At 28.4% G+C, this 13,609-nt stretch overlaps 1 protein-coding gene across 6 annotated transcripts in view; it reads left to right on the top strand.

The window, feature by feature from the left end:
- The window catches only part of Elk (Eag-like K[+] channel), a 120,567-nt gene that overhangs the window by 34,628 nt on the left and 72,330 nt on the right, over positions 1-13,609 (top strand). For all 6 annotated transcript variants that reach the window (XM_088204504.1, XM_088204508.1, XM_088204507.1 and 3 more), the window contains exon 2: positions 8,788-8,876. In XM_088204504.1, coding sequence (XP_088060630.1) covers positions 8,801-8,876 — 76 coding nt within the window. In that variant the 5' untranslated portion in view covers positions 8,788-8,800. The remainder of the gene's footprint in view (positions 1-8,787; positions 8,877-13,609) is intronic.

The following is a 13,609-nucleotide window of genomic DNA, read 5'->3' as shown; positions in this document are numbered from 1 at the left end:
CGATGGTAAATATTGTCTCTGTTAAAATTATCACCGACCGATCCAAACGAGAAGGTGAATTGGACGCGAACTCCTAAACATAAATATTTTACACAAAAATATATCATTGTATTATTAATATATTCTTTCAAACTCTCCGACCATGTCTTAGAACTGATTCTGAGATAAATAAACAATCGGTTCAGGAGAAAATAACAACGGCTATTTTACTATTCATGCGGAAGCCGACGTTTCTGTTAACGGTTCGGTTCAATAACGCTTCGTTAAGAACGTAAATATTTACACCTGAAGCTGACGATTGAACGTGAGATGTTTCCAGTGCACTTATACGCTTAAGTTTTAATATGTTATATAAAATTATAAACGTGCAATGTTACACTGTTGGATACAGCACAAAGCTAACAGACTAATTTGTAACTTAATTGTCAGTAAGACTGATTTAATTAAATGTAATTGTTAGATATTACAATGCAATGTATAGTTCAGATGAAATCATGTGAAACATTCTACAATCAAATGATTTATTGATTTTAAAAATATTTAAAAATTATTGTATTGCTATTAATAATAATATTTATAATATAAGCAATCGTCTTTATTATGTAAATTATGTAAATGTTGCTGCTTGGTTAAAAATTTAAATTTAGTAAATCGGTACTAGAACTCGAGTGACCCGAGGCGATTTATCCGCTTGAAAGATAAATGTTTGAAAAATGTCACGTTGACGAGCGATCGTTCCGTATTTCTTTACACCTTTGGTAGAAAAGTATTAAAAATTCACGATATTAATTTATGATGAAAATCATGACAGAATACATAAAAAAATAATAAGAAATAAGTGTTTTTAACAGACAACTTGATTTTATAAATATTCATTACTTATTAAAAAAGTAATACAAATAATGTATATTGAAATATAAATAAATATGAAATATTATAAATATTAACTAGCTGCTTAAAAATAATATTTTTAGTTTATAAATTAGGTTTTTTAAATACTTTACGCCGAAAGTTACACGTTCGATATACTTATCATTACTCCTATTTATATTTTGAATAATGAGCGTAAACCCAAACCAAAAAAAATATGAATAATGATGAAATGGATAGCTTTAGAACTGACTGTGTTAACGCAAATATGGTATAGTTAACGATATTCATCTGTGGAATTGAAAATATTAAAAAAACGATCGTTTAGAATAAAAATTAAATAATTATCACTAATTCCGATTTTACCGGATAAGAACAAATTAAAAAAACACTAGGATCCATATGAGATTTAAACGCAGATCTTTCAGGTATTAGTAGTCTCCAATTCGAGTAATCGAGTACTCGATACTCGAGTATTTTTGTCTATTTTTCAAGTACTTGATAATCGAGTATTTTGAAAATTACTCGATTAATACTCGAAATTGAAAAAATTTGAAATATTTCAGAAACAAAAATAACTTTAACTCGGTCCGGTAAAGGTTAACGTCTTGCTTTTATTTGGCGTTTATGCCCGAAGTCCCGAGTTAGAGCGGTTACTATCAGGTATAATTTTTTCATAGTTCCATAGTTGCATAGTTCCGGTCGTCGGCTATGTTAGTGGGTACGATGGAGAAATTTCTTTTGTGTTTTCTATTCGACAGTCCCGACTTATCTAATTTATGGCAATGAACAATATGAAATATCAACAAAAAAATTTTTTAGGTTTTATGACTGGAGTTGTAGCGTAAAGTGTTGTAAATTGTTTATACTGATCCCTCAGCTTAAAATATAAATCAAAACAATTGTGTGTTTTAAAGGCATTTAAAGTAAAGTCAGTTTTTTGTGAACCGTTTAGCTCTAGAGTGAAAGGGATTCACCCAAATACATCTTCGAAGGATATAAATTTAAATTCTTCGCATTAATCAGAAGGAGTAGAATATTGTATATTGTTAAGAAAAAAATCTATTCAAGAAGAATTACAAAATGCTATTTTGTCAATAGTCGAAGGAAATAATAGAAAAGCAGAGAAGGGAATGAAAGAAGAGAACATAAAAAAAGAGTTCAAAAACTTTTATATCTATAAAAAGCGAACAGATATAAATTAGAATCCTTATCCAACGCGTTAATGACAATAAGACCAACATCAACAGCAACGGAAAGGTTTTTTTTTATAACGGGAATAATAAAACCAAAGGTTAGCAGTAATATTAAATTCGAGACACTTTCCATTATTGTTTTTAAAAAGTATGTTCGTGAAGTTAAAATAATTGTAAAAATTAACATACTAATTATTTTATTTATTAAAAATATTCGAAAGTACTCGAGTACTCGAGTATTTTAAAATTTTAATATTCGATACTCGAGTAGTTGATGGTTCGAGTAATTGGAGACTCTAGGTATTAGTCAACGACTATATTGCATATTATGAAAGCATACGGCTGAATCTCATATGTAATTTTCATTAGAATCTTGTCGCTATGGAGAATATTATTAGTTTGATAATTCATCTGTTAGTCTATTAATAAGTTATATATATTTTTCTAGTCTGTTTTAATTCTTCAATGACGATTACATAAAAAATAACACGCTTCATTAAAATTTTGTGAAAAAACATTGTGAGTATATGGCGCTAATATATTTTTATGATATCTCCAGTTTAAGCAAAACGTTTGCTGTGAAATTAAATATAAAAACATTTTCACGAGAGTTCTTGTAATTTACCGTCAATTTGTTTTATCTTTTTACCATTTGTGTATATGGATATTTGTTTATAAAAATTAATATTCCAGGCACGTTTCCTCTATTAAACGAAAAAATATTTGTCCCGAATGATATTTATTTAAGCATATTTATAAAATTGTCTTTCAATCGTATTTCATACACGAACTTGTTTGTGTAAATACACAAACATAATACACGTTCATAATGTAAATGTTTTAGGAAATTTACGTGTCGATAATTTCACGTAGAGCGTAAAATAATATTTACGTTGCCAGTATACTTTTATTGTGTCGTAAATTATAGCAGGTGGGTTCGAAGCGCCGTTGTGCTGTACAAACTTAGTATAGTAAGCACCTTTTTTAATTACTACTAAAACAGCCGAATCTAAATATGTTCTTTAATAGGACAAATGTGGCAATGAAGGGTATTATTGTGTCAAATCAGTTTGCTGATTTTTATAAATCGTTGCATTTTAATTATTAATTAATATAACAATATGAGACTAAATTCTAAAATTAAACTAAGCTCAAACAATTCTTTAAAAAAGCCACTAAATATTTTTTACGATTTCCAGAAATTCCAAGACAAAGAAGATATATAAAGGTCGAGCTAATTTGAGTGATGCTGAAATTTATTACAACGTATATAAAGAGTAAGAAAAAATAAATAACACTATATAGTTAAGATATTAAGAGCGTATGCATAAAGTGTGTATATTACAAACACATTGAACCATTTTTCTTACATACAGTTTATTTGGTTTGACGCATTCTGTTGTATGTTTTTAAGAGTTATTGAATCAACATACTCGGTTTGTTATAAAATATTTCATCGACGACACATTTACGATTCATCATTTTTGCGATGTGTATGAGTGAATCTTGAAAGGGTTTTTTTATAGATGTCTGCGTGATGAAATAAATTCTTTGAAATATTACTCGCGAAATGATGATCTCGTTTGTTGAGTCAAGTATGCTTGAAAATGCTAAGCGTATTTTTTGTTGATGTAACACATTTACGAATCGATTTAAATTTTAAATGTTTTTATATCTCGTAAAATACCGTATAAATCTTTATGGTATTATTAAAAAAATATTATTATTATCATCGCATACATAAAGCTATAAAAATAACAATATTAAATCGTACTATTAAAAGAGTAGAAACATTCTTAAAATGGATTTACTCAGTCTGCTTTAAATTCATATTATATGTATTATATAGTACATGCTCTCTCGGATCACAAGTCTAATTATAATTTGTTGTTTCTTAGAAACTCTTAGAAGTTTATATGCGATCTTTGAAATAGTTACAATTTTAATAAGTTCGTTATTTTACTAAAATCAGATGAAGCGGTTCAACTTACCACTCGCAGTGTATTTTAAAAATAGTAGCGTAGTTCTGACATTAATTATAATGTCTTTGAAATTCATTAAATGCTGCTTTTAAAATCCCTAAAGATCGTTTTCATATTTTTTGTAGACTGGGTGACTTGCTTTTCTAATTAGCACTTTAATGAAATATCACCCACTGTATAAAACGACACGATTATTTGTGAGTCCATAAAAAAAATATTTTAATTTTCTATTTAACTTATTTATATACAGATAAATATATATTTTTTGCTATTTATTCAACGTCTTATTATTTGTTTTTGAATAAAAAATATCTATGCTATTGTATAAAATTAAAAATACACGTGTTTGTCTGTCATAATTATTCCTTTCAATCAGTAGGGACGTGACATTTGCACATATCATTCTAACTGCCATTTCTACATTAAATGTATTATTCTGACCAACGCTCGCTCGCACCTGTATAACAGTTTTGCTGCGAGTGAGATATTTTATAAGAAATTTCTAAAATAAATAATTTATTGCCTATATTATCGTTCGATATTTAATTCAGATCGTCCTATAATTTTATTCTGATCGTACGCTTTCTTTATTATAACCATTTGCTACTTATTATGACCCTGAATAATATAAATATGATCATTCATTACTTTAATTCTGATCGTCTAATATCTTAATTTTAAGTTTTAAGTTATCTAATCATAAGGTATGAAAATTCTGACCGAAATTTGGTTTTTATTGTGATCCAAAGTTGCTTTAAATTCTGACCATTTATTATTATTCATTATTATATTCTTAAAAAAAATACATGCCTCCGCCTAAAATGCCACGACTCTGACTGCGCAAAAAACAATCTTGCGTTCATATTAAAACTTTTTATAACATTATTACGACTTGGAATGAAGCATATCTAAACCAAATTTTGACCAATACGAGAGCACAAAAAACAATTATCATTTCTCAGAAGTCAAAAATCCACGTCAAAATCAATAAAATCGCGACGGTGCCGATACGATGTTTTGCTTTTGACGTAAATTTTTGACTTCTGAGAAGTGATAATTGTTTTTGCACCCTTCTATTGACCAAAATTCGGTTTGAATGTACTTTGACCAATACTCTCATATCAGGAGTCCGTAGTAATATCGGTAAGGAGAGTATCATATTTTTAAAATAATGCTTCATGTAGCGCTGAAGATTAGTACAACTGGTTGATCTGTGATCTGATCGTGTGCTGGCATTTCATTATCATTATTAAGGTGTTTAAGGCTAACTTGTTTGGATAGGCTTGCAACATTGTCAGATGGCAACACAAGTCAAGCATGCTCTTCGTCGCCGCTCTGTCGTTATTCCAGCTTCGCTCGTTGCTCTGAAACAATTAAATAGATTCGTTTAGAGTTAGTTCTGACTAACGCTTGTTTGTACCTAACTTGTATGATAGTTTGGATGCGAGCGAGATATTTTTACAATAAATAATTTATTGACCATTTATTATATTTTAATTCACATAATCACCCTTTATTTTTATTTTAACTATTTAATATTTATTCTGATCCTGAATGATATAATTATTAATAGGCTGTTAATAAAATTCCGACGGAGATTTGATTATTATTCTGACGCAAAGTTGATTTAAATTCTGACCGTTTTATTCGTTGCCATTAATAAGCATACATTAAAAATGAGAAATATTTTTTTTAAAGTTAAAGTATGAAAAAACAGCGTGATTCTCTTGAATCAGTACAGCAATGTGATTTTTAGAACTAGTAATAAATTTGTTTCGTTTTTCTCTACTAATTTTATCTTGCTATAAAACTAAGACAGTTACTTTCTACAAATAATAATGGGTTATTTAGATGCTATTGAATAATAAAACTATTAAACAAATAATTTTTTATGCAACAAAGATAACTAAATATTTTTCTTATTAGAATAATTTATGTTTTAAAAAACTGGTTCTGTTCATTCATTAAAAAATCAGTATATATTAAAATAATTTTAGTAGTAAATTAAAGATATGTATTGTATATAATCTTTAGCTGTAAAAACTTTATTTAGTATTTTGTTGTATATAGTTATTCGTTATACGGCTACTTGCTATTGCATTGTTTCACAAGAATTCATAGCCTTTTTTCATACAAAAGTTTAATAATTTTATTTATATTTATGTCGTTTATCTTAACTACCATAACATTTTTACTACAATACATTATTATTATTTTATTAATTTATTTAGCTTAATAGCTAATCTTTACATCTAACAAATTTAGTAAACATATATAAAAATATATAAAAAATACATAACAGAAAGAAAAAATAAAAATATACAATAATAAAGTCTTAATATTATAATTTATTTCTATATGTACGAAGGTGTTTTTTTATTCCATTTATGAAACCCGTTATATTTTTGCTGTTTCGGATTTCTCTTGGAAGACTATTATATAAATCAAAACCTCCGTACATAATTCCCCTAGCCGTACTCGTTTTCTTATACTTAATTATCTTAAAATTTTCTTTATTTCTAGTATTATATTTATGTACATCTTTATTTCTTATTAAATACTTATTAAAATATTTTGGTAACATATTATTTTCTAACTTATATATAAATACTAAAACATTCATACTCAATATTTCTTGAACATTCAACCATTCTAATCTATCAATCATACTTTTACAATTAGTTAATCTATTTTTATTTAAGATTACTCTCATTGCCCTATTTTGTAATTTTTGCAACATTTGTTTATCTAATTTATTTAACATATTTAATAGTGTTGCACAATAATTAAAATGGGGCAATATTATACTATTGTAAATTATTTTTTTTGTATTTATACTTAATATATTTCTTAATCTAGATAATAAACCTATTTTTCTACTAATTTTTTTTAATATGTAATTACAATGTTCTTTAAAATTTAATTTTGTATCAACAATTACTCCTAAATATTTTATATTATCCACTATTTCTATACTAGAGTTATTTATTACTATTTTGGTACTATTATCTAACACATTTTTATAATTAATAAACATACATTTAGTTTTATTCTCATTTAATTTAAGTACATTATTCTTTAACCATATTTCTAATATACTTAATTCATTATTTAAATTATTTACAATTTCTTTAATGTTATCACCTATGCAATACATTAATGTGTCATCCGCAAATAGATGAATTTTACATTTTTTCACATTATTAACTATATCATTAATATACAAAACAAATAACAATGGTCCCAATTTAGACCCTTGTGGTACTCCATAAGACACTAATTTCTCTTCAGAATATACATTATTTATTTTAACTTTTTGTTTTCTTTTATATAAGTAATTATTAAACCATCTTAAAACTATATCACTTATACCTATACTCTCCAATTTCTTTAACATTATTTTTCTGTCTATTGTTTCGAAGGCTCTCTTGAAATCCAAGAAAACTGCTCCAATGATTTTGTTTGTATCCTTAGCCAACAGCCAATCATTTATCACTACTTGTAATGCAGTTTCAGTCGAATGCTTTTCCCTGAATCCCGATTGTTGTTCACATATTATGTTTTGAGAATATACATGATAACAAAATAACTAATAACCGTATTTATATGTTTAATTTTATATATCATTTATAGTTATTGAATCTATGTAATCAATTTTTTTAAATATCCATGAGTCACACTGAAAAATATTGATTGAAAAACTTATAGTAAAAAATATCACAGACATTATACTGCAAAACAAAAATAGGAATTAGAATGATTATTTTGTAATTGAGTCAAACAATAAACGTTTATTATTTTTAACTTCACTTTGTTTTTGAAAAGCAATGAATTTTACAGATTATGTCAAAAAATGCCTAAATCTAAAAACAAGATCTTATCTAAAAATAGCTAACAATACTGCTGAGATCAGCGCATAATTTTATACATCAAAAACACCCTGTTGTAAATGTTATAATTTGCTTATTTGAGTTGCGATTTTAATCTTCAATTTTTTTTCGTGTATCAATATAAAATTGAATTACATTATTGGCAGATTTATGACATAATTTTCGCTGACAATCCATCGCCAATCGGCGTTGTTGCCATGTTATATATTTTGATCGTCGACATCGGTTATGTAATTTACATGCTCGATAAAGCTCAAATTGTACACGCAAAGTGCGAAATATACCGCTATGTGGCAAAATAGGATTTTTCTCTGCCTACGCCATTTTTAGAATGCTGTCGAGCAAAAAATCGTTTTGGAGTCGAATGACATCAATGGAAATTTTTGTGAATTGCGACTCGTAAAACACGTGTTTTTTTTTCCAAAAAGCATTTACTGTGATAGGTTATATGTGGGTAATGAAAAAATCTTTTGTCTCGCTCCAAAGAAAAAAAATAAGGTGCTCCTCGCGTCTCCTTTTCATCCCCCTTTCAGAGCAAAGGGCTTCGCCCTTTAAGTAAAGCGAAAGAAGAACAGAACTTCTACAAGTGGTTTGTTATTATCTCGACGCAGCTTCAGAAAGGCTTCTTGCTCTCGTAAACAAGTATTCTCTTTTATTTTTCAGGATTAAGGTGTATAACGCGAGCGTTCGTAGTAAATAAAATATGTCTGAAGTGGGATTTATTAATTTTAATCTAATTGTTTAACACTCAATATTTATTGGACAACTATTGAGACACCCCTTGAATCGATAAACACTTCATATATGACGAAGAACAAACTGCTAATCGACTATTTGGTATTTTTTTAGGTCCTGAACCGGGATGCCTGCCCGCAAGGGTCTTCTTGCTCCGCAAAACACGTTCCTCGATACCATCGCCACGAGATTCGATGGGACACGTGAGTAGAATCCAAAATTTTACTATTATATATTATTAAACATCACATATATAAAATTATTTCGTGCGTAAGTTTCGATGAAAGTTGTTTAATGCAAATATTCCTTTACTCTTTATATTTTGGGAAAACCACCAACATATATGTAGATATGTGGCAAGGTAGATTCTTTAAAGGCGTAATAAGCAAAACATGGATCTGCACGTTAATTACTTATTGACGTTTGGAGTGGATAAGGATGGTGAAATAATATTTCTAATTAATCTCGGCGTTTAATAATATAATTAAGCAGAGGGGAGGGAAAAACTCTTCAGAACGAAAACAATTTGTCAGTTTCATTGTTCGCTAAAATTTCCGCCTAATAATAATGAAGGGTCGGTAAAAAATTCGAAGCTCTTGTTTAGCTTTTCGACGCCGAGATTTCGCTAAAGTCTTAATTAAACTTCATGGTCATTAGACCCGGCTAAAGTTTATCCATTTAAAAATAATATGTACCTATATGTTTTTAAAGAGCGAAAATGTAAATTTCATGGATGAAAAAAACTAATTTTATTTGTGGCGACATTTACATAGAGCGCAGATGTTTTATTTTTTAAATTACTATGAAGTCCCAGGAATAATAAAAGTAAAGCTATTATTTTGAATTAAGCATAATTTTATATGAATTTGTAGTAAACACAAAGCATATTTTTCATCGTTAAAAAATGTATAACCTAGTTGGAAAGCAATAAAAATAGTATAGCACTCTTTTATTGTACTCTCAAATTTTATACGCAATAAATCCATTAATATTCGAAATTTAATTATTAAATGACCAGTTAAATGTAATGCATTATTAACTTGAACTCTAAATGGCATTTAATTATATTACATACAAATCAAATTTCATTTAAAAAAACCGTTACGTTAATAAATAAAACAGCTATAAAAATAATATATGCAAGCACACGTTTTTAATCATAGCTAAAAATTAAATATGTAGTTAAAAGCGAATTAATTATTTTTAAAATGCCATTAATTAGTATATACATATATTATAAAATAAAATATTTTTATACACCCTAGCTGAAAGACATTAAACTGAATCTTATATATATATTACGTTACGTGTACTGTTTTTTTTATATATAATATATAACAATACAACGCGGAATAATACAAGGTTTTTAGCATTGCTGAACAAATAAACGAGGTTGCACTCAATAACTTGAATGCTAATCGTGGCAGATAGTCAAGAAGGGATAAAAAATCACATTAATAAAATATCAAAGCTTAAATTAAACACTAAACAATGATTTATGAACGCATAAAAACAAAAAAAACAGAGGATTTGACGTGCCACATAGACCGAGTTTCAATAGAAAATACAAAAATATATGCATCACACACTAGAGATTAAATTCCAGATAAAAAAACAGATAGGAATAGTAAACAGAAGGATTAATACAAGAAAAACTTACTCTGATTGTGATTATGGCATGGTAATCGTTGCCGAAATATATAAACATTGTCAGGATGTCCGCGATGGAAGATATACGATCGTGACAAGATGATGACCGCAAATTTGGGAGTCGAAACGTCGGGAAGAGAGATGTGGAGAAAATAAGCAATAAGCGAGCCTTCACATCTCCCAAAGTTAAGTACCGTGATGTACACTGATTCCAAAACAAATAATAATGAATACAATAATGTACATTATTAATAAATATATATAATATTGACCTTTAAAATACATATTTACTTAGCTTCGTATATATTGCTGAAAATAAATAGAAGTAAATCAAATGTTCTATGTTCATCTCATTAAGAAAACAGCATTTTAATGCTTAAAGAAGCTTAGGCCAACTATTTAAATAATACTGAGCTAAACATTATGAACGATCCTCTACTTTTTTAGAAGCGAACATCCCCACATAATTCTAATTAGTATGCAGGGTTATGAAATTATCTTGAGTCACATTGACGTGTGTACTTGATAAAGTACTTCATCAAGCTGTTAATCTGGATTATATATGATGCAGAAATTCTGGAAGAACTTTTTGTGTGCCACTTTATAACAAGAGCTTTCATTCCTAAATATTGCTTGCAAGAACAATATTATTATACTTGAGCAGTATATACTATAACCATGCTAATTACAAGAACGAACTTGATAATATAAACAATGAGTAATCCGCAATAGTGGCAACACTGAATGAACCACCACAATAACCCTCGTAATTCTAAAGGGAAAAAAACGATCTTTTAGATATAAAGGAGAACGTCGTAATGACCTCTAAAACACAGAGAATCTGTATTTTTTTTATGCATTACGGTTGCGCAAACAATACGCCATCGGGCGACAAAAAAAGCACCGTGAATATTCAACATTTTGAATTACTTGACCTTAAGAATATCCATCAGCAATATAAGAAGAAAAGCAATACTCTTACACAGTAGTATGTTTCTATATATGTAATATTCAGTAAATTGTTATTAGCTTTCCGGTGTTTATTTCTGGCTATAAAGTCACACCTCTTAGGGTTAAAGATGTTTTAATCATGTGTCGGTTAGTATTGATTTGTTCTCATTCAGGTACTCACAGTTGTTGAACGCATTGTGTTCCACCCATTATTGTTTATTATTTTATTTTGTTTCTGTGAATATATTTTATTAATGTATGTGCATTAAGTATTTTTTATGTGCATGATGTAATGGCGTTGAGCTGTTATGCCACGCACATGATTTTAAATAAATATCGTATTAGAATGGTGTCTTATGCAGACAGTTAAACGCCGGAAGAGCTGTTTAATACAAATTTAGGTGTCAATATCGGATGGCAATGTCAAATGAGAATGAGTTGTAGCAGTTGTGACAATAGCATGCCATGAAAGTGTCAAATCCTTTAATGAAACTTGAGTGAATGGGAGAGAAGGTCAATTAAATATCAATAGTGTTATTATTTAGATAGCTCCAGCTCATTGGTCAAAGCGTTACACCCAGGTAAACATACGTGGGCGATCATCTGCTATTGACATGGGACACCCATTTACTTAAATTATAATTTATAATTCCGATCTCTCGGACATGATATAAAGTTTAAAGTTCGTATTAGACTGTGCAGTTTTGTTATTTTAAATTATAAATAAAATCAAGTTATGTAACGCGATTGATCGTTAACCTTTACGTTAGAACCGAACTCTAATTAACAGTGCCACAATTTATTATATTATATATTCGTCAACAGTTAAACATTTATCTGTTATTTGATCATTTTCCTCATGTTGTTTATTATGGCTTTCATTGTAAATATAATTTATTACAAGGTCTACAGGTGCGCACGAGACCGATTAACCACGATTTTAGCACGCATCGCGTAACGTCAACAAAGTGCCGGTGTTGTATTTTTGCAACAAAAGGTTTTGTGTGGTCGCAAAAAATATGTCGCACCGCCTCCAGGGCCTTTTTTCAAGGGAGCGGCAAAAATGTTGTTGGAAAAATCTTCAAACATCTTGTCAAAAAGTGAGATGGATTCAAATACGCTCTTGGCTCTATCGAATTTACAATTTCGTTCTTGTGAGGTCTCTCCACAATTTGAGTACTACGCCTCGCCGAGCTTTTTTCCTATTCTTGCTCGGAGTTTATGTACGCAGCTCATTCCGCGTAATTTGATGTTTTGTGTGTATAAGGTTAATGTGGTGTGCGTTTGTTGTGTGTGGATGTTTTGCGTAGAAAAAAATATGGTATAATTTGGGTTTTATTTCGTTTTTTACGTATAAATAAATGTTTATTGTTAATCAAATCATGTAAATATTTGTTTACGTGCTTGTATTTGCCATAGCATGAATATAACGATAAATTAACAATTATTTTTGTGAATAATATTTAAAAACTATCGTACATTTTAATGTAATGAAAAGGCAAAATTAATAAATATATATATTTATGCCAATGCATATTAAATTGTCTTATAAGTTATGCGCATTTTTCATATACTAATAACACGCGTGTAAAAAAAATATTATTAAGTTTTGATCGCTTATATAGAGGTTTCGGAAGGTTCATTCTAGGAAATAAAGTATCGAAGAACCTCATTTTAGATGATTCGTGTAATTGAATTAAAGTCTATTTGTTAAACAGAATTTGCAAAGAAACTCTTTTTTCATGAAAATATGATAACAATATCTGCAGCAAAGCATAAATGTATTGCAAATATGCATTTGATATGGTAAAAAAGATGTGATGTAAAATATTGTTTCTTCAACTATTATCTTTATACATATATCTGTTGAAAAATCTGAAAAACTATTTGAATAGAAAACGGATAAAGTCAGATATGCACTAAAATAATTTCTCACTCAATTTTAAGTGAGTTGTGTTATTGCTTTTCGCCCAAAGAAGGGATCTGAAACTTTGAAATTTAAATGGATAAGTATTTATAAAAATATTATAAACATAGTGCATGTTAAAATACGTGATAAAAAGGAATATAATGTTCAAATACATATACATGTGCTTTTAGCTTAAGCTCCTTAATTTCCTAAGGGTGCTTTTACTTTGTTATGTAGCAGAATACAGATTTGTTTTTGAAATCAGTACATTGCAGATTTGTTTTTGAAATCAGTCCATTGCCATTTAATGAACATGTGATGATTCACTGAGAGAAACAAAGACAAATATCAAAAAATATCTTTGTGATAATCTAAACATTTCTTGATAAACAAAGTTATACCAAAACCAACTAATTTATAATATAA

Source organism: Plectrocnemia conspersa, unplaced genomic scaffold, assembly GCF_051122295.1.
Source record: "Plectrocnemia conspersa isolate PC_06_02 unplaced genomic scaffold, ASM5112229v1 ptg000014l, whole genome shotgun sequence".
Lineage (NCBI taxonomy): Eukaryota > Metazoa > Arthropoda > Insecta > Trichoptera > Polycentropodidae > Plectrocnemia > Plectrocnemia conspersa.
The sequence above is the reverse complement of the archived record's forward strand: the minus strand, read 5'-3'. Positions and strand labels throughout refer to the sequence as shown.